The 23108-nt window shown below is 45.1% G+C and overlaps 1 protein-coding gene across 1 annotated transcript in view; it reads right to left on the bottom strand.

The window, feature by feature from the left end:
• thsd7ab (thrombospondin, type I, domain containing 7Ab) overlaps nucleotides 1–23108 on the bottom strand; it is a 180494-nt gene that overhangs the window by 126270 nt on the left and 31116 nt on the right. The window contains exon 2 of the mRNA XM_061818909.1: nucleotides 15223–15657. Within this exon, the coding sequence (XP_061674893.1) occupies nucleotides 15223–15358 (136 nt within the window). The 5' untranslated portion in view covers nucleotides 15359–15657. The remainder of the gene's footprint in view (nucleotides 1–15222; nucleotides 15658–23108) is intronic.

Below are 23108 nucleotides of genomic sequence, written 5' to 3'. Positions count from 1 at the left end.
TCAGTCGCATTCACGATCACACCTAGGGGCAATTTAAAGTCTCGAATTGGTTTTGGGATGTGGGAGGAAACCGGAGTGCCCGGAAAAAACATGACATGCAAACTCCACATCGGCGGGGCCGGGATTTAACCCGGGTCCTCAGAACTGTGAGGCCAACGCTTTACCAGCTGATCCACTGTGCCGTCGTCTTTGATGTCATTTAATCACAAATTCATTCATTTAGAATTGTTTTTTTTTTTTGGGGGGGGGACATTTGTAATGTAATGAGAAAAAGTTGAGATTTTAAGAAAATTCTTTTCTTGTTATATTCTGACTTGGTTAGTGTTTTTTTTTTAAAGCAACATTTTCCACATTAATATTCAGAGATATGTTTGTTGAATTTGTACTTTTATGTCATGGGAATGAAAAATAAATGACCATATTTTTACACGAAAAAGAAAAGCGGCGAAATATTCACAGAATACATTTGTGATATTATGGGGACCAACTGATCCAAAGTGCCGCAAATAGATTTATATGATTATTATAGATATCATTCAGTTTGGAGAACCACTGATGGTGTAGCGGTACACATTCCTGCCTTTGGTGCAGACAGCGTGGGATTGATTCCCGCTTCAGTGACGGTGTCGATATCTGCCCTGCGACTGACTGGCGACCAGTTCAGTGTGCAGCCCGGCTTTCGCCTGAAGCCAGCTGGGATAGGCTCCAGCTTTCCCGCGACCCTTGTGAGGATAAGCGGCTTGGATGATGACATGACACGATATCATTCAGTTTGGTCTTTGGAGTGGAAAGTGTGATATACAGTAGAACCAAGTAAACGAACTTGTAAGCTGCACTACTTCTCAAAATCTGAATGTGAGCCCGTGGTGTGGGCACATTACAAACTCCGTCCATGACTTGGCAGCTAGGCCTGGTGAAGGTGCTCCATTTCCAAGCAACAAGTTAGACGACACAGACACGGTTATCAATTCAAAGCCAAAAGCTAACCAGAGCTGCAGTGTTGGAAGAACACTGTTAACAAAGGGTATTTGGTGTACCGTCAAGTTTGCAGAAAATAGTTCAAATGTTGCGAAAAAGCCAGTCTACCCTTAAATCTTTCCAGTTGGGTCACAATGCTGATGCTTGCTTCTGAACTGGAACACATAAAAAGGAGCACATAACTCAGAATCTGGACTCCCTCCATTGGCTGCCTGTGCACTTTCAAGTTCATTTTAGGATTCTGTTATTTGTTTTCTATCCCATCCATTATTTGTGCTACTTATCCTCGCAAGGGTCGCAAGAGTGCTGGAGACTATCGCAGCTCGAATTGGAGGCAGGGTACATCCTGAACCGGGTGGCCACATAGAAACAGACAACCATTTGGACTCACAGTCACACCTAGGGGCAATTTAGAGACTCCAATCAATGCATGTTTTGGGGATGTGGGAGGAAACCGGAGTGTCCAGAGAAAACCCACGTAGGCAAGGGGAGGACATGCTAAGGGGGTCCTCAGAACTGTGAGGCAGAAGGTCTAACCAGTCGTCCACCACACCATGCGGGCATTATTTGATTTCATATCTTCAAATTGTCTCATTCTGCCCTACCACTTTCGGCTGCTCCATCTGCTGCTTACCCCAAACTGTGGACTCACCACTTGGTGCACATAAGAAAAGAACCTTTGCTGTCCATTTCTAAAACCTGCCTTAAACCCAATTTTTACTTCTTAGCTTTCAACACAGCACGAGACACTGCCCTTGTCTTATTTATTTTATCATTTTTAATTTACGTTTCATCGCCCTGTGTGTTTTGTTCGATTTGTATTCATGTAGAGCAAATGGTTTCAGCTGAGGCTGTTTTTAAAGTCCTTTATAAATAAAATTGAGTTTCAAATTGGTCAACATCAGGGATGAGAATGAACAATTTGGAAAAACACTGAAAATGTCTGCCGGGGTGGGGTGCACTAATTTTTTTTTTTCATAAAACACACTGTTAAATGGTGGCCTCTGGTACTCTGGTAAATACAGGGCAATCATAATATTTTGAAAACTTAAAATATGAGTCCAAACAACCAAAATAATTTTGCCAAACTTCAGATATAAAAAGGCAGAAATTTATATCAAATAGGCTACTGCACTTTCAAGTATATATGAGAGAGGGGGGGGGGGGGGGAGAGATCATGAAATATAAAAGTGAACGATTAAATGCGTGATCTTCAGGGCCAGTGCTACAAATAGGCCTAATCGTATGAACAGTTGTCAATTATATAATATTTGAGAAATTTACGTCCTGGTTTGGATACGCTCCTGGATATTTTTTGCTCATATCAGAACACAGAGCGCACAGCACTTTGCCGGGAACGTCCACTTTTTGTATGTGTTCGGTTAGACATGTTGATACCGTTTTCGTTCCTATCTGCACAGTTACACTTTTTTCAAGCCACGCCCATCTGAAACTGTTTTTTTTACCCCGTGGTTTTTATCAATTTCCCTGGCACGATCTTCATCTTTTCGCTCAGAAACTTTCGCCATACCGGCAAACGTGCTGACCGCTCGATAACATATGTGTACGTATGTCTATAAGTTATAACTCGTAAGTAAGTAAGTAAGTTTCTTTCGGCTTGTCCCTTTCGGGGTCGCCACAGCGTGTCATCTCAGATGAACGCACATATGTTTGGCACAATTTTTACGCCGGATGCCCTTCCTGACGCAACCCTTCTCAGGGAGTGGAGGCCCCAGTGGGATACGAACCCACAACCCCTGGTTTATCAAACCAGTGCTCTAACCACTGAGCTACAGGGCCTCCTCTATAAGTTATAACTATGCCGTAGTAAACAGAATGCTTCTCTATGAAATATTCACATCAGAGTGAAAATACTGCCAAAATACCGCCAAAATGCTGCCGGAAATCAAAACGTTGTCGTTATTATAAACACCAAATTTAATGGAAACAGATAGCAAAAGCCGTTTTCAGCTATCACAGCTGTGACTAAATTTCACGACGAGCGTTGCCGATAGACGCTGGCGGCCGGTCTTGATCACAGCCTCGCCCTCGCGTCAAGCCGTACCCCACCCCCAAATTCTCTCAACGAATCTACACGTTTCACAACAATGACATTTTCATCTGAAAAAACTCGGCATTCCGCGAATCTGCGGAAAATTCCCATCCCTGCAACATAAATCCCATAGACAGCATGTGTGGGTCAGGATTCGCATACGTATCTGACGCTCCAGAAATTCGTACAACCAGTCAGGACCCGTCAATAGTTCAATTCCTCCTGTCAAAGACGTCATCAACATGTGAAAGTCTCTAGTCTGCACCTCATTTTATCTTGGGCAAGTCAAGTCAGGTAAGGAGTAAAAAGTACAGCGAATGCTTTTCAAATATTCTTTTTCCCTTCTCGCTACCACCTGCATGCCTCAACAGTACCGGATGTCCCAAAAGTCATTATACGCTTCTTCTTTTTTTCATTTTTCCATCGTTTCAGGTCCATTTCATTCAGACAAATGTGCGATCAGCATTTGACAGCGTCGGCTGCGCAGTTTTTGTGAGCATATCGTTCCCTCGCCTACGCCTCACCAATTAACGTTGACGCGTCACTACAACATTGCTGCCCGGCAAAATGCTACGGAGAGTAATAAACCCTACACGTAAAGCGTTATCGCTCTCCTAAGTATCCACTGAATCCCGGTTTTGTGCACGCTGAGTTCCAGCGCGACCCTCCGGATAGACTTTTTTCCTCATATTAAGCAAACACCTTTTGTAAGAGTTCAACGTTTTCATTAGCGGTGGTAGTAGCGGGCCTTTCGCTGCGTATTTTGTCAAGAACAGATTTCGTCGCAAGTCACGGCGATCCGTTAGCCTCGGGTTTCACTCCGGCTAATGAATGGAAATAAAAACACGGGCGTAAAAAAAAAAAAAAAAATTTGAATAAAAGCCAGGGGCTCCCTTGTAAACCCCCAAATCCCAAGGAGCATGTGGTAATTCTTATGCATGGCCTAAATTTGTTGCTAAGTAACTAATTTGGGTTTAACCCCAGGTAGTATGCTAACGAGGGTCACGGAGAGTCGAACTCAAACTGGTATTCCCAATGGGGGGGGGGGGGGGGGGGGATGAAGCCACGTCGGTGCTTTTGCCTCCTCCGGGTGGGAAATAAATTCCTCATTGGATGTTTAATTCAAAAGGCATTCACAGCACGTGTACTGTAGAGTGTATGCTTATTTTCTCATAGCTCACAGCTACTGTATTTCAGCCGGATGACTCTTCCGGCTGCCTGGAGAGACGACGGCGTCGATTTCAAACAGGGGTGAGGTCGCTGATGAGGTTAGTGGAGTCAGCAAAATCGAGTCAAGAATGGAAATGTCGCAATTTCAAATCTAGCAGCAAGTATTCAGGTTACGAAAAGCCTCCCCAGATAGTTTTTGTCTCTAGTTAAGAAAGAAATTCAGGATGCAAAAGGGGGGGAAAAAAATGGCACTGGATTCCACCGAACGTAAACATCCTGTACGGTATCTTGGTTTGAAGCAGCGGGATAGCGCTCGTCTCCCATTGGCCAGAGCTGGAGCTTTGGTAAGTAGAGGTACCACCTACACCTTGAACTGGTCGCCAGTGAGTCGGAAGGCAGATATCAACATCATCACTGAGCGGAAATCAAACCCTCGCTGCCCACAACAAGGTCTGGCTTGTGTACTACTATACCATCAGTAACTCTATATATCATAGCAAACATAGCATACCTCATCTGGCTCAGAAATATGCTAATGTAATGTAAGTTTTTCGATATACTGCTTAGCAGTAATGAGTAAAAATCTGCACTATAGAGAAAATATCAATCCATACATCGAGTTTTATTTGCCGCTTATCCTCACTTGGGTCGCGAGGAGTGCTGGAGCCTATCCCAGCTGTCAACGGGCAGGAGGAGGGGTACACCCTGAATTGGTTGCCAGCCAATCGCAGGGGACGCGGAGACAAACAGCCGCACTCACAATAACAATCACACCTAGGGGCAAATTAAAGTGTCCAATTAAAGTCGCATGTTTTTGGGATGTGGGAGGAAACCGGAGTGCCCACCCGGAGAAAACCCCACGCAGGCACGGGGAGAACATGCAAACTCCGCACAGGCGGGGCGGGGATCGAACCCGGGTCCTCAGAACCGTGAGGCCAACGCTTTACCAGCTGCTCCACCTTGCAGCCTATAGAGAAACTACAGTAGATAATTAAAAAAAAAATGTTTTACCCCTCCATAACCAAACCCAAACCAAATTTTATCCAAAAAAAAAAAAAAAAGTCTGTTGTCTCAATGCTAACATTTAATGCAAAGGTCCATAGGGAGGCTAAGGGAAGTAGCATAGAGCTTTCGTCAACACCAGTCTGGGAGAAGAACGACTATCTTTACGTTTATGTAGTTTAGTAGCGGCACCTTCTCTGCTACTTTTCTTCTTTCCGGTGCCAGCAATGTTGTGCCGCTACATTTAGGGGACGCGCCTCTAAAAATCAAACTTGGCCGTATAGACCTACAGCAAAACCCCGAAAAACGATTGCTTAAATATTTCCGGTACCGCGGAGCTTCCAACGACGAGCCACGCTAATGTCGCCTTCGCAACCTCGGCTGCCGACGTTGAAGTCGTGAACTGGTCACACCTGCCTCTCCCTCAATTACCGAGACGTCACTCTTCAACGGTGATTGCGGAGGAAGCCGCTAACGAGACGACTTCCTTCGTCGCTGCCGCGCCAGGTGAAGAAGGAGGGCTGACAACGGGCCTGTCGGGGAACTGCCACGTCGCTCGCTGCGCGACCCCGACGCCGATGTGACAGGTCGTTAAAGGGGAGGCTTTGGCAAAGGTGGAAAGCTCCTCACGCAAAAGATTGTCGCACACAGTTAGGAGAGAGTTGACGTTTCGGATTAGACGCTTGTATTGCATGCTACTAAATAGAAGCAGATAACAGTCGTGGCTTTTAATGGGTACGTAGCTCGGTCTTGAGATTACGATTCAGTTCACATTGGGCACAGTAATTTAGATTCTAAATTAGATTCTGGAATAAATAAAATCATTATTTGTCGGTCAATTCAAGGATGAAAGACCTGTCGGAAATCTTGCTGCGAGTCCTCGTGAGAGAACAGCAACTTGGAGAAAACGTGGATTCAAAGATTTACGGAGCGTCAAAACAAGACCACTTGGAACGGTCATTTTAGGTTCAAGATGAAATTTTGCCACAAGATCAAAGGCCCACACTTTTTTAACATTATATATGACAAATTTAAAGGGGAAATCCACTGGTTTGGATGAACAATGTATCCAATAAATCATGTAATATGTACTCTATTTTGATAATGTGATGTTAAATCCTCTCTCATTTAATAGTGTTTTGAGAAGATTTTTATCGACAATTACGAATTTTCAGGGGCGCTGCCATTTTCGTGAGTCACAAGACTTACTTGCGCAGATGTGACCTGTAAGGTAGCGCACCAAAGGCTCGATTACATTGTGCCCAGCACTGATTTCTCAGATTTATACTTATCTGGTGAAGAAATACCGGTACCGGTTGATCGGAAAGACGGAGGCATACTTCCATACACAGCCGTGAGCGGTCTTCTCAAAACATTATTAAATGAGAGAGGATTTAATATCACATTGTCAAAATAAAGTACATATTACATGACCTATTGGATACATTGTTAATGCAAACCAGTGGATTTCCCCTTTAAATGCAAAACCAGATATCTACAGTAACTGCAGAATACATTTTTGTGAATTGAGTAAGATTTGTTATTTTTGCATAATTTCCGATTCAGGTGAATGCTAATAATTTGTATATTGGGTCTTGTAAGTTAGTGGGTATAACATAATAAATCACAATTAAGAGTGAAATTAATAAAAATGTTTTTCTTCCAAGGAGGTCTTGGATGTAATTCAATCTCCAAAGCAGACAATTAGAAGAAAATTATATAGTTAAAAAACAGACAAGTCCAGATTTTCCACACAACTATAAAATAATAACTAAAACAATTATTTGTGGTCAATTCAAGGATGAAACACCTGTTGGAAATTTTGCTGTCAGTCCTCGTTAGAGAACAGCAACTTGTGGAAAACCTACGGACACAATGAACTGTTTGACGAGGATGCAAAGATTTACGGGGGTCAAATCAAGCCCACTTGGAGCGGTCATTGTAGGTTCGATCGGAAATTTTGCCACAAAGCGCAACCTTTTAACTTTTTTAAACATTATATATGAATAAGTTAAATGCAAAACCATATATGTACAGTACCTGCAGAATACATTCTTTGTGAATTGAATAAGATTTGCTATTTTTGCATTCTTTCCGATTCATGTAAACGCTAATAATTTGTATATAATACATGACACAATTAAGAGTCAAATTTGGAAATGTGTTTTTCTTTGTAGGTGGTCCTGGATGTAATTCAATCGCAAAAGCAGACAATTGGAAGAAAATAATATAGTTCAAAAACAGACAAGTCCAGATTTTCCACATAACTATAAAAATACACTGAAAAGGTGAAATATTGTGTTTTGATATAAAAAGTACTAGGACTATTACTCTCTGGAATCAAAACATCCACCCATCCATTTTCTTAGCAGCTTATTCTCACTTGGGTCGCGGGAGTGCTGGAGCCTATCCTAGCTATCATTGGGCAGGAGGTACACCCTGAACTGGTTGCCAGGCAACCGCAGGGCACCGAGAGAAACAGTCGCACTCACAATCACACCTTGGGGCAATTTAGAGTGTCCAATTAATGTTGCATCTTTTTGGGATGTGGGAGGAAACCGGAGTGCCCGGGGAAAACCCACGCAGGCACGGGAAGAACATGCAAACTCTACACAGGCGGGTCCGGGATTGAACCTGGAACCTGAGAACTTTCCAGCTGAACCACCCTGCCGCGGAATCAAACCTTAACCTTGAATTAAATGAACCCTTAATGGAACCCTTTCAAGGGGAGAGAAAAATCACACGCAAATCACAATTGAAGCTCCATTAGCAGCGATTTATGGAGGGGCAAGGGGCAGAGAGCCATGATTGATTGGGTTAAATGGAGATGACCGCATCTGTGCCAAAATGCGTATGGAGCTTGGCTGTTGGTGCTGTTTCATCTTCATTTTCTATGCTAGTTGTTTGGTGTTGCAGCATTAGGAAATGCACCATGTAGCAATGCCATGATAGGCAGTCTGCGGGTAGGCGTGGCTCTATTTTATGTCCAAATGTTGCTTAACGACTTTTGCCTTTGAACTCCTCATGCACAGTTTATGTCGACTCTCTTGCTGCCGACTCGGCTGCCCTAATGAGCTTTCACAGCGAGGTGACGTGTAAGCAGTTGTTTCCATTTATTTTTACTCTGCAGTTTGCTCAAAATGTTGTCAAAACAGCAAAGGCAATTTCTGAGGTAGACGGAGACACCTCGGCCGGATATTGCACCTGTAATTGCGAGGATGGAAGGTCTTGACATTTTTGTATCTGCCCAGCGCATAATGAAGTGCACGCAAGCCACGAGAGAGGGAACCGAGAGGACGTCTTCATGTGAGCATGCACCGTATGCACCTCTGCAACGAAAACAATGAGTTTGCTGTACGAATACGGCGACATTTGATGACTTCAGATGCTGCGATTAAGCAGGGGCGGTCCAATGTTTGATTGCGGACGGCTCGGGCAGTTCCCACGACAGCGTGCAAATATTGTAATGCAAGCGAGGCGAAATAGTTGAAAATCAGAGCTAATTTCTGGGGGGTAAGGTTAGAGGAGTGCACCCTGACCGCCGTCGTTAATCATTTTTGTATATTTAGCTGACATAAACGGAAAAAGCTTCGCACAATGTCATCTAGGGTGCCTGAATATGATTAGGGCTCAATTGGGCGGCTTCCTCATGAATTTCTGCCATGGGTCCTTGAGACTTGAGGACTGTGACATGATAGACACAACCAACCAATTTCTCACTGATCAGGGAATCTTCCCAACAATGCTCAAATTCACCAAAAACGGCTGACTTCATTTTCTAATCAATTCAATTCATGCCATGCGTGCTTCAGGCTTTTTCACGAGTCCTTTCATGATAGACACACTCAGGGATGAGAATGACCAATTTGGAAAAAACACAAACACAAATGTCTGCCTTTGGGGTCGGGGTTTCAAAAGGGGGTGCGCCCCCCTTTGGGCTCCCAATTTTTTTTTTTTTTTTATAAAACACACTGTTAAACGGTGAAATCTGATTACTTCTAACAGTGTAAATACAGCGCAATCATAACATTTTGAAAACTTAACCCATTCAGGGGCAGGGTGGCAATTTTTTGCCTTATTGAGATAAAAGTCTCCTAACATGCCACAATCAAGGAAATAACACTTCTTTTATGGTTAAGTTATATGATAACTTTATAATTTATAATCTCGTCCCAAAAATGGGACGCTGCCCAAAAGAGGGTATTTGGGTTTTCTTAGTAGATCGTCCCAAATATAGAACCTTGCTCATTAAAGGATATATTTTTCAAGGAAAAAAAATGGTATAGCTGTAATCCAACTAGTTTATGACAATTATGTAATGTAAATAAAATTAAAAACATCAGCGTTTCAACGTTCCAAACTTTATTGTGTCCTATGTCGGTCCGACCTAAGTAACCGGTGCCAGAGAAGCTTCATCTAAACGGCTAACAGAAACGTATTTCAGTACGATTATGAGTAAGATGCAGACATCAGAAGAATATCAAACATTAAGTGAAGTCTACTTTGTGTAGAAGAGGAAGGAACAGTGCTCTCCTGATACTAAATTATGGCTCCAGATTACAACACTTAAATATTTTGATATACTGAAGGATATAATGTGTGAAAATCACGATGTCCCAAAACTGGGACGCTGCCCACCAATGGGTTAAAATAGGAGTCCAAACAACCAAAAAAATTGTTGCCAAACTTCAGACATAAAAATGTAGACTGAGTGAAATTTATATCAAATCGGCTACTCCAGTGACAAGTTATACTTCAGAAATAGTACTTATGAGAGCGAGAGAGAGAGAGAAAGAGAGAAAGAGAGAGCGAGATCATGAGATATAAAACTGAGCGATAAAATGCGTGATCTACAGGGCCGGTGCTACAGATAGGCCTAATCGTATTACTAGTTGTCAATTATATAATATTTAAGAAATGTACGTCCTGGTTTGGATACGCGCCTGGATATTTTTTGCTCCTATCGGAACACAGAGTGCACAGACCTTTGCCGGGAACGTCCACTTTTTGTATGTGTTCGGTTAGACATGTTGATACCGTTTTCATTCCTATCTGCACAGTTACACTTTTTTCAAGCCACGCCCATCTGGAACAGTTTTATTTCAATGGCACGATCTTCATCTTTTCGCTCCGAGACTTTCTCCGTACCAGCAAACGGGAAGACGCTCGATGACATATACGTACTTATGTCTATAAGTTATAACAATGCCGTAGTAAACAGAATGCTTCTCTATGAAATGTTAACATCAGAGTGAAAATACCGACGAAATACCACCAAAATGCTGCCGGAAATCAGAACGTTGTCGTTATTATATACAACAAATTTAATGCAAACAGATAGCAAAGCCGTTTTCCGCTATCACAACCGTGACTAATTTCTTGACGAGCGTTGCCGATAGATGCTGGCGGCCGGTCTTGATCACCCCCCCCCCCAATTTTCTCAACGGATTTACACGTTCCACAAAAATGTCATTTTCAGCTGAAAAAACACAGAGTTCCGCGAATCCGCAGAAAATTCTCATCCCTGCAACATAAATCACATAGACACAGCATTTGTGGACTCTGAATGCTAACTCGTAAAAGGTGGGGCTTTTGTGAGATTAGCGTCAGGATTCGCATACGTATCTGACACTCCAGAAATTCGTACAACCAGTCAGGACCCGACAATCCGCAGAAGATTCTCATCCCTGTATACTGTATGTAAACAATTTCACGCTGATAATCAGGGAAACTGGTCTACACTAAAACTGCCATCAAAACCATACTTCTCACCATCACATTTGTGCCTGGGAGAGGTAAGGAACGCGCCGTAGTGTTGCAAGGAAGAAAAAAAACTGCAAATGGAAGGTGGTGTCTCGAAGGAACTAGAAAAGTGTGCCATGCCTTTATCACCTTCATCATAGGCTTGTGTTAGGCTAGGCTAGTTCACTCCCACTTGTTTTTATCTGGTTATCCTCAGCACTACCCGCAGAGATTTTCTCTCTCGAAAGAGAGCTCGGAACGTTAAACTGCTCCGAGTCGTCGCACCTTCCTCAAAAAAAAAAAACAAAAAAAAAAAACCTGAGATGTCTCCACACGAGCAAAAGAGCGAGGCAGGAAGGTAAAGCCGAGGAAATGAATGGCAGGGCCATTCCCCACAGCCTCCGAGACAGGCCCGGTACTTGAGCTCCACACTCATCAATATGCAAAACATCAGCGCAACGCTTGCCACAAGAATATTCCCGACTCGGCGCGCAAACGTACACAATCGCCAACTCGCTTTGCAGACGAGGCGTAAAGAAAGAAAAAAAAAAGCAACCCAAACAACCCAAAGCAAACATAATCGCTTTTTGATTTAAAGAATAAAGCAAAACATGTCCGGGATTCATTCAAAGACGGAAATTCTGTGAATGTAAAAAGAAATTAAAAAAAAAAAAAACAGGAGTGAAAACGACTCCGGGCTTGCAATCGATGCGATACGTTACACTGAAGCCAGCTAAACTCCCAGTAGCTGGATTACATTTCAAAAGCGCAGAGCCCGCCTGGAGCTTTTCCACCCAAAGAGAAATCGGAAAAAGGTGGAACGAGAGCCGGAAAAGGACTTTCCGTAAATATTTTTGATTGTTCCCGGAAAAAGGAATTACATTTGAGGGCACACTTTGTCAGCGACACTTACAAAAAGTGGCACTGACTCACCAAGTCATTGAATTATAAGGATTGTCAACGTTTTTATTTAGCTAGTCAGTCAGTTAGTTAGCAGCATCGCACCACACATAGATTCATAACCGACTTACACGAAATATTACTGTTTCGTTAGTCTGTGAGTTATGGAAGAAGCTGTTAAATTTAAGTGCAGATTTTGACACAGTTACTACGTTTGCAACAGACGCTGTATAATTTTAGCACACAATTTGGCAGCTCCAGATCACTCAGATCGGCACCAAGTGGGGCACTGATCCACCAAGTCTGTGCATGGAATCAAATTTTTCAAAACCAACACATTTGGATCTTCTTTTCCATTTGGCTTGTCCCGTTAGGGGTCGCCACAGCGTGTCACCTTCGATGAACGCATACTTTTTTGGATGTCATCGTTCATTTGTTAGTCCGTCACTTAGCTAGCACGATTACGTGAAGTCATACATAAGCGTCGTTCGTGAAACTTGGTCAAGGGGTGGAGTGTGGGTCGTGGACTGTGCGAATTTTGGCAGTTATAGTCCGCTCCCATAGACGCAGCAAATCCGTGTATTGAATTAAACGAGTTATTTTTGTCATCACAGACACATTTTTAGTTAGCTAGCTAGCGAGACAGTTTAGGAGAAATCATACACAACTGGTGTGACGGTCTGAGCGCTTACGGTGCTGCAAAGTGTCTTTTTGTGATTAATGCGCACGCGCGTACATTTTATAAACCTCCAGCCAGTCTGAAGCATCCCCCATTCATGCTTCAACATGTGCCATTCGACAACTTGTTGCCGAGTGTTCATGTTTGCTATGGACGAACACAGCGATTGTAGATAAATGTGTAACGTTGGGTTATGATTAGGGTTAAATTATAACATATTTTAGCTCCCTCTATGTAGAAAAAGGCGAAGCATGAGGCGGGACATTTCCCAGTAAGCGTCTGCTACGTACCCAGAGTTCCCTGAAAGTAACGCACGCCCATTCAAGTTTCAGCACGGGGGAGCGCTCAGACCGTCACATCGGCTCGCATGAAACTTTTCTCAAGAGCTGTTAATATTCAACTGCAGATTTTGACATTTAAAGTCCACACGCCTCGGGGTCCGGTGGAGCCGATGGAAAAAAATGTTAATGGTGCATTACGCTCGGAACAAAGTTTGCCGCGTAACACAAAGTGAGAAATAAAACAAGCATCGGTTTATAACTTGAAAAACTCATAAGTCGAGGTATCGCTGTAATTGCATTATGATTTGAAGAACAAAGTAAAACATGGATGGGGGTTCATTGAAAGCCCCCAAAGTGCCAAAATGTGTGAATGTAATACAAAGACTGTGGGCTCGCAATCAATGGGATGCATTAGACTGAGGCCAACTGAACTCCTCCCTGCTGTTGGATTACATTTCAAAGCACGGAGCCCTCCTGGAGCGTTCAGGAAAAAAAGGTATCGCGGTGTGGCGTCGTGTGGCGTGGCGTGGGAGTCGGGGCGTAATCGCAGCTGACCTACAGTGGGGTGGATGTAGGTTAAGTTGCTCCGCCGACTGCGCGCCGCTCCCCTTCCTCAAGTCCGCTCCCTTTCCTGACTCGTTAAATCCCCGCTGCTTTAATCTCCTTAGCGGCTACATCCTCTTAAAAGATGCAAGAAGAGGCGGCGAGTTGCGTCAAACGATGAGGTGGGCACGGCAGGCGTGATTGGAACGGAGTCGGCGGTGAGGGGGCAAAGTTTGAAGGTCCGATGTCGCACGGGCGGCAAGTTTGGAAAACAAACTGCGAGACGAATTTATCATTGAGCATCCAACCATTTTTCATACGTTTCACAATTATCCGCAATCACTGAAGTGTCAGATATTCAGAAATTTGAACTTGGGTGGTTTCAGCCCAATGCCAGACAAACAGAGTCGGGGTCCACGTTATTCGCAGGAGATAGTCACCGCCGGACCACAAATAGCAAAAATCTGTCAATAATTGACAGCCGTTATAATTTTAAACAGCGAGTATTTTTCACAAAGCGGGTTCAATTGAAAAAAAATTACAAGTATATATACAGTATAGGCGGCACGGTGGATCAGCTGCACAGTTCTGAGGTCCCTGGTTCAATCCTGGATCAGCCTGTGTGGAGTTTGGATGTTCTTCCCGTGCCTGCGTGGGTTTCCTCCGGACACTCCGGTTTCCTCCCACGTCCCAAAAACATGCAACAATAATTGGACACTCTAAATTGCCCCTAGGTGGGATTGCGAGTGCGGCTGTTTGTCTTGATGTGCTCTGCGATTGGCTGGCAACCAGTTCAAGGTGTACCCCGCCTCTTGCCCGTTGACAGCTGGAAGAGGCTCCAGCGATCCCTGTGACCCTTGTGAGGATAAGTCTCTATGAAAAAGATGGATGGAGTCAATGCGTAGGTGTGCGTGTGTGCATGGAAAGAGAGAGAGAGAGTGAGACAGAGAAAGAGAGCGAGAGACAGACAGTCAGACTACATTTTCTATGTAGCCATGTTTCATGGCGACAGTTCCTGTGTAACCTTATTGAGCAATGACACTCCTTGTGTAGCCACATTAACGATTACATTCCCCATGGAGCCACATCGATTGTTCCACATGATCTTCTTGTGCATTAAGGTCCAACTAACAACAACCCGTGTGTAGCCACATGAAGTAATGACACTCCCTGTGTAGCCACGTTAACTAAAGGGATTCCCTGCGTAGGCATGTGAAATAACGCACATGATCTCGCATGTAAAACTCCAATTAACCGCTATCAACATCTAATAACAATCCTTGTGGAGCCAAGTGAAGCAATTTTATTCCCTGCGTAGCCATGTTCAGTCATGCTTGTGACGATTTGCTACGAAAAAGTCCGACTAACAGCAACTTGTGTGTAGCCACGTTAATCAATAGCATTCCGTGTGTAGCAACGATAACTAATACACATGATCTTGCACGTAAAACTCCAACGAACAACAACCCGTGTGTAGCCACGTTAAACAACAGTATTCCCTGTGTAGCCACGTTAATTAACACTAATAGCTGTATAGCCCCATTAAAAACACCACCAACGCAGCACCCTGTGTCAAATCTGTCAAAAAACCACCTCCGACCCCCTCCATCCTCCTTTTTTTTGTACTCTTCGTCCTCCTCCCTTCCCGTTCTGGAATAATGCCTGAATGGCATCACCTGAGAGGAGCGTAATCCAGTGCAACGCGGATCACAGCGAGCTGCTATCGGGGTCATCCTTCCCGTTCGGGTTCGCTTTCTTTGAAGTTGCGTGGCATTTTGAAGAAGAAAACAAAAAAAAAAAAACACACCGACCGACTTGAATTGACCTGCAGGTCGCGCACTCGCACGTCACCAAGAGATCACGTTTGGCTGTACCTGTTTCCCAGAAGTAGACGGACTTCCCGCCGTCGTCCGTCTGTGCGAGATCCCGCCGGAAAACGCAGCCCAGCAGTAGCAGCAGTGACACCGGGAGGTGCCGGCTGCCCCCCCGCCGCCACCCCGTCGGGCCCATAGTCCGCGAGAGGCGGGAAAAAAAAAAAAAAGTAATTCCACTCAGCTCGGGGAGGTCAGGCGAGGAAAAATAAATGTGTGGTGGGGGGGGGGTGTAGTCCTAAAAAGAGGCAAGAAGAAGTGGAGCACGGTTCACTTTGAGGCAGTTGAAGGACACTCACATGGAGACTGGTGGAAGGATGGAGGAGGAGGAGGAGGAGGTGGTGGCGGTGGTGGTGGTGGCGGTCAGCGGGAGAGCTGCTGTCAGAGGCTCCAGAGAGGCTCCTCCATGGCGTCCTCCCTCCTGCGCTGTCGTCTCCTCTGCTGGCAGAGAGGCGACAGTGGGCGAGGATCTGCAGTGTGCTGCCTCGCTCTACTCTCTCTCTCTCTCTCTCTCTCTCTCTCTCTCTCACCTTGCTCACTCATTTGCTCTTTCCGATGCCTTAACCCCCCCCCCCCCCACGTTCGGATTACCTGTCTCGCCTGCCTTTCACCCTCCTTTTATTACGACCCGCGTACACCAAAATTGCCTCGGTCGCGCACAACAGAACTTTTATTTGAAATTTAGCTCCCAGAGCCAGTTCCACTTAGGCGAGCGCCACGGACTCTAGTAGGCATGGGTAGGCGGCCAAAGACATTTCTAGGAGCCGTGCCATAAGAGACACAAGGAAGGGTGCCCATTTTAGGGTGAATTCAGACTTTTCCAGTACAGCTCCTCACCGTTTTCGTTTTACCATCATTTTCCCGTTCCGGTTTTTTTATTAACCTCTACATTCCCAAAGTTGATAATAAAATAAACCGTCTGTCGCAGCAGAGAGGTTAAAGTGTGGCCGCAATCGCTTCCGTGTACATTCCGTCTTTTTCATTTTTCGATCTTAGTTAATGAATGAGAGTTTGTGTAAAACCAGGGGTCATTTATTTAAATATTGGTATTTCTATTGAATACTGGCTGAAAAGATCAATGGATTCCGGGAAAGGTTAATGTTTGGCCGCGTTCACGACCAGTCAAGCCGTCGTCTTTTTTTTTCCAATCATAGTGAATGAATGCGAGTTTGTGTAAAACCAGGTGTCATTTATTTAAATACTAGTATTTGTATTGAAAAAATCTGAGTGGTCCATCACTATGTGGGATTGATTCTTGATTGAGAACAGATCCAGCAACGAAGTATTTATATCCGTCCAGACTTTTCTACACTTTCAAACTCTTCAGTGTAAATCTCGACGACTAACTGACCAGATCCATGAGAAGATCCAGTTGTCCAAGACAAGTGGAAGCGCGTTAACAGTCCAATTTCTTATCGGCGAAAATATCGACTTCGGCATTAAATATGGGTCCTCTATGCCAAGTGTTTCTCATTTTTCCGCGTACTTTCGTTTATTATCACATTCTAAATGTTTAACGGTATCGGACAAAACTCTGGGCGTCATGCTACAAGACATATTTCCGTTTTGTCTCAATGGACTTAGCATTGAACAATGCTTTGTTTGACCGGCAACATGGCCAGTTACGTGATTTCGGCTGCAGCTTCTCCTTCGAATGAGCTGAGCAGCGTTGGCCGACGGCTGCGACACAGCGCCCTCCACTGGCAAATTGCTGTTACTATAAGAACGGACACACTTAAACGAAGCAAATATGTTACACATGTCCAGAGTCACACGAGATGAATTTGAGGGGTAAAGTGTTTTCAAAAAATGTCGTGCGTGTTGTGTATTTGTGGGCCAAAAATAATAATGTCCTTTTAAATACTTTTCCTGGTGATTATGTTTGAGTTTTACTCCCTTTGAACCACACATGGGATATCAATGGACAATGTTGAATTGCGTTGAATGTGAGTTTTTGTCATGGTGAGTTTTATTTGATGATGCCGTAAAACAACAACAACAAAATCAAACTCATGTTCTTTTGGTCGCAAACCATAGACTTTTTGAAATTCAGGCATCGGAAGCCAGATACAAGCAGCCAAAACGAGTTTCCTCCGCAGGGTGTCCGGGCTCTCCCTTAGAGATAGGGGGAGAAGGTCCGTCATCAGGGTGGGGCTCAGTGTCGAGCCCCTGCTCCTCCGCATTGAGAGGAGCCAGATGAGGTGGCTGGGGCATCTGATCCGGATGTCTCTCGGAACGCCTCCCTGGTGAGGTGTTCCGGGCACGTCCCACCGGAAAGAGACCCCGAGGATGACCCAGGACATGCTGGAGAGACGATGTCTCTCGGCTGATTTGGGAACTCGCCTCGGGATCCCTCCGGAAGAGCTGGAAGAAGTGGCTGGGGAAAGGGAAGTCTGGGTATCCCTGCTGAAGCTACTTCCCCAGCTGTAAAAGTGGTAGAAAATGGATGGATGGATGGTTGGATGGCATCGGAAACATGTTTTAATTAGCAACATTAAATTTGGTAGGCATCTCTATGATGATTAGACCCACAAAAACGGTGTACTTGCATTGAGTCCTTCACCTGGCACACTTCCCATTATTCCACGCCGCTCGTATTTCTCTCTCTGGGCATAAAGAAGGATGTGCCGTCCCTCCCCCAACCTTGTCTTTCTCCACTCCCTCTCTCTGCACATGCTGTTTGGAGGGGTGGGGGGAGTGCAACTGGAGAGCAGCGGGTGTCTGAGAACCGCTGTTCCCGAATCAGAAACCCAGACAAGAGTGCGCCTCCGTGCAGAGAAGGCGGAAGTTCTAATGATGATGATGATGATGATGGTGGCATGTGGGAGAAAAAGACTGACGCAAAAATAGGGGAGAAGGCATGAAGTGGCGAGAACGAGGGGGGTGTATGGTATGAATTGTTTCGGTTCAGCATCGATAACAAGCAAGCGAGCTAAGACTGACGCCCGTTACGAAATGACTTGTAGCAGACGTGTTTATTCATTAGCAAGCTGAGGGTGTCCCACTTAACGGCGTGTCCGCCCATTTCCAAACAGTCAAAGGCAGCCAACAAAATGATCTCACTGAAGCAAACCGTGGACAAAGAGAAAACCTCCGCCCAACCATCTATCCATCTTCTAGCACTTATCCGAGGTCGGGTCCTGGAGGCAGCAACTTTACCAGGGATGCTCGGATTTCCCTCTCCCCAGCCACTTCATCCACCTCTTCCGGGAGGATCCTGAAGCCTCCCTAGGCCAATCGAGAGATGGTATCTCTCCAGCATGCCCTGGGTCGTCCCCGGGGGTCTCCTCCCCGTGGGACGTGCCCAGAAAACCTCCGGGAGGCATCCTGATCAGATGCTCCAGCCAACTCATCTCGCTATGAACGTAGATCGACCGGTAAATTGAGAGCTTCAACTTTCGACTGAGCTCCTTCTTCACCACAATGGACCGTTAGCTGATCTTGTGTTCCATTCTTCCCTCACTCGTGAACAAGACCCCAAAATACTTCAACTCCTCGCCACGTTTTTCCGACAGAGGACCATGGCCTCAGATTTGGAGAAACTCTCAGCCCCTACCTTAATTTTACCTTTTGATTTCCTTTAGTTGTTCTAATAATTATGTCTAAAAATCCTTATTTTCACCTTGTTTCCTGTAAGTGTGCCATTTCTTTCATCCAAAACGCCACATTTCCATTCCTGCTGTCTCAATACTTTTATTCAGGCTCCAACCCCCCCCTCCCCCATGTTCTTCAGGTGTCTGAAAACTTTCATCCATCCATCCATTTTCTTATCCTCAAGAGGGTCATGGGGAGTGCTGGAGCCTATCCCAATGGACAGGAGGCGGGGTACACCCTGATCTGGTCGCCAGCCAATCGCAGGGCACATAGAAACAAACAACCAGTCACACTCACAAACACACCTAGGGGCAATTTAGAATGTCCAATTAATGTTGCATGTTTTGGGGATGTGGGAGGAAAATGGAGTGCCCGGAGAAAACATGCAAACTCCACACAGGCAGGGCTGGGATCGAACCCGGTCCTCAGAACTGTGAGGCCAACGCTTTACCAGCTGCTCCACCGTTCCGCCAAATTTCATCCAAATTCCATGATTTAAATCTTCTGGAACTTTCACAACATTGTCCAAATTCCACCTTTTCACTCCATGTACTTGTCCTAATACTTTTGTCTGAACTCCTGTCGGTGTTAATACTTCAAAGTCATACTTGAAGTGGACTGAGCCCGTCAAATAACAGATTACATCTTATATGAAAGAGCAGGACTGCTTTTGGGGCGCCACATTTGAGTACACACTAAAGATTTATCACATTCCGAGCGAGCGCAGAAAGGTTTGGAGGCGAGCCACTGGGTTTGTTTAATTCAAGTGTTTGTTTTCTTCGGTGCCACCGAGGCCCTCGAGGAAAGGTCCTGTTTGCGTAGAACTCAATTATACAACGACACAACCCGCACCAGATGGCAATGCGCTTTGCAATGACATATTTTCCTCACTTTTCACTTCCTGTAAGTGTCCCAATATATTTGTCCAATCTTCAAATTTTCTTCACTTCCTGTAAGTGTCCAAATACATTTGTCGAAAGTCATTTTGTTCTTTTATTCAAAATTCATCTAGCCCTCCATTTTCTTAGCCGCTTATCCTCACAAGGGTGACTAGGAGTGCTGCAGCCTATCCCAGCTGTCAAGTGGCAGGTGGCGGGGTACACCCTGAACTGGTTGCCAGCCAATCGCAGGGCACATCGAGACAAACAGCCGCACTCACAATCACACCTAGGGGCAATTTAGAGTCTCCAATTAAAGGTCAATTGTCATGCCTATAAACATTCTAAAATAGATATTGTATTGAAAGATGCATCTAACATTATTCACTTCAATGCCAATCTAAAATAGATATTGTAATGAAAAAAACATATAACGTTATTCACTTCAATGCCTATATGAAAAAATAAATGAGCGGAGAGCGCGTCATCCATGCGCAAAGTTGCGGAAGTGTCATTTGACATTCAAGTCGTTGCCATATTGGCTGCCCGTTCTGTCCGTGACATCACACTGGGACTTTCGCCATTGAAAACACGCCGTGGCACCGAGTATGGGAGACGGACACGCCCCTTCTGACACGGAAGCTCTTTTCTAAGAAGAGGACATCTCACAACTGAGTGAAGTGACCGGGGCAATATTACCCTATCGTTTCGAGCCATATTTAGATGATAAGCGGATCACGGCCAAACCGCATGCGGCCAATCTACCTCCCGGCCCGATCCACCTCCGCACCAGAGATGAGCCACCGCGTCTGCTGATCACAGCTTCAGCCGCAAATCGACACATTTAGCACCCCTGATTTACGGATTACGTCCCCCTCCCCCTCAACTAATATACATATATATATATTTTTTAGCTGTATAAACACCTGCCTGTCATTTGGAACCCACGAAGCCCTCGTCCTTTGCACCCATGCAATCCATTTTTTTTTGCGATGAACTGGGTCTTTTGGAAAAGTATGACGCGTGAATCCACCCTCCCGAGTGTTCGAGCAATATCCAGCAATGCAATGAGCCGGCATTTTGGCTAACACTAAGAAACACAGAGCTACCTTTCCGCAGGTAAAACTAATCGAAAGAAATGGGTCCGCTTGAGTGCGCTACTGCCCTGTACGTCACTTCCTGCTTCCTTCTCGAAAACAAATCCCTTGACAGGATTTTCATGGTGGGTGTTACAAAAAGCCACATACGTCAAAATCATGTTTTGTGGTGAAAAAAACCGATGGGTCCATACCGGCTGCCATTTTTTCATGAATAACATACTAAAAATCATGCATTTCAAGACAGTGGACCTTTAATGTTGCATGTGTTTAGGATGTGGGAGGAAACCGGGGTGCCCGGAGAAAACCCACACAGGCACAGGGAGAACATGCAAACTCCATAGAGGCAGTGCCAGGATCGAACCCTTGACCTCAGAACTGTGAGCCCAACACTTTACAGCTGTACCGTGCCACCAGTGTTCAAAATTCACATTTCCACAAAACAACTCTTTTAAGTTTCTCGATACTTTTGTCCAAGCTCCACATTACTTCAAATGTCTGGATACACACACACACAAACACACACACACACACCACACACACACACAGCTAAAAGTATTTTTTTTTTTTTTTTTATCTTTTCGCGGGCTGAGTACGAGCTGACAGGCAAACAATGGCACTGACGGGTCAGCTAACACCATGGCGTCTGGACGACATTGCTGAGGGGAGGCGGCAGTGGGAGAAAAAGGCGGAGGGGCGGGGGGGGGGGGGGAACGTAGATAAGGCGGCGTGCATGGGGGGCAGAACTGGCAGGGCGTAAAATCAAAAGCAGAAGGCGCGATAATCTTTATCTGCGTGTGACAAATTGCGGCACAAATCAAATTTTACATTTCTCTGATTTGCGGGATTGAAAACAGAGCAGGCCTGAAAATGGACGCACACGTTGGAGACTCGCCTGCTGACTCACTTTTCTTGGCGATTTTTTAAACCCCAACATTTGCTGAAAAAAAACAATGCCCGATAATAAATTAGAAACCTTAAATTAGTACCCGTACCTTTTAAACCTTTTTTTTTTTCCGTGATACAATTTATGGACACACTTCACGATTATACGTACAAATATAACAAGTCGTAAGATCTAATTGCCTCAGGTTCAGTACCGAGTGTTTTTTTTTGTTCCCACGGTAACACTGTGCGATGACATCTGGAAGTGAATATGTTGACACGGTGTACAGTACGTCGACGGAGCGTAGACGCCGCACGCCGCAAACCCGCATGCATATTTATGACCATCTGTACGACTTCTGATGCCTTGGCTGTTAACATTTGCATCAGCTTGAGGAGAGTTCGTTTGGTGTGTGTCCATATATATATATGGACATGTGTATATACACACACACACATCCTGTAGTTGTAGTTACACATGTAGTTGAGTCACATGGTAGTGGGAGGAAATAGTGAAAAAAAAAGGTAACTGCATATATATCCATCCATCCATTTTCTGTGCCGCTTATCCTCACGAGGGTCACGGAGCCTATCCCAGCTGTCAACGGGCAGGAGGCGGGGTACACCCTGAACTGGTCACCAGCCAATCGCAGCGCACACAGATACAAACAGCCGCACACACAATCACACCTAGGGGCTATTTAGAGTGTCCAATTAATGTTGCATGTTTTGGGGATGCAGGAGCAAACCGGAGTGCCTGGAGGAAACCCACACAGGCACGGGGAGAACATGTAAACTCCACACAGGCGGGGCCGGGATCGGGATCGAACCCGGGTCCTCAGAACTATGATGCCAATGCTTTCCCAGCAGATCCACCATGTCACCTATATATGTACTCTTTACATATAAACACACACGTATATATATAGTTCTGAGGACTGTGGTTAAAATCCCAGCCCCTCCCTGTGTGGAGTTTGCATGTTCTCCCCGTGCCTGGGTGGGTTTCCTCCGGGCACTCCGGTTTCGTCCCACATCTCCAAAACATTGGACGCTCTAAATTGCCCGTAGGTGGGATTGTGAATGAGACTGCTGTCTGCCTCTATGTGCCGTGCGATTGGCTGACAACCAGTTCAGCGTGTACCCGGCCTGCTGCCCGATGACAGCTGAAATTGGTTCCGGCACTCCCGCGACCCTCATGAGGATAGGCGGCGAAGAAAATAGATGGATTATAAATAATAATATTATGTGCCCACAGTGAGTGTTGGCCGCGAGTGGAGACAAATGATTGACGCCTTCTAAAACATGTTTTGTCTTAAATTGGTTATTTTTCTCAGGGACGCGGTTTTATTGGCAGAACCGAGAGGCATTTTTTTTTTTTTGGCTTGCAACCGGTTCAGGGTCTACCACAGCTTCTGGTGGATGACAGCTGGGATTG

Source organism: Syngnathoides biaculeatus, chromosome 5 (assembly GCF_019802595.1).
Source record: "Syngnathoides biaculeatus isolate LvHL_M chromosome 5, ASM1980259v1, whole genome shotgun sequence".
Taxonomy (NCBI): domain Eukaryota; kingdom Metazoa; phylum Chordata; class Actinopteri; order Syngnathiformes; family Syngnathidae; genus Syngnathoides; species Syngnathoides biaculeatus.
Note: the sequence above shows the minus strand (reverse complement) of the source record. Positions and strands in the feature narration are given on the sequence as shown.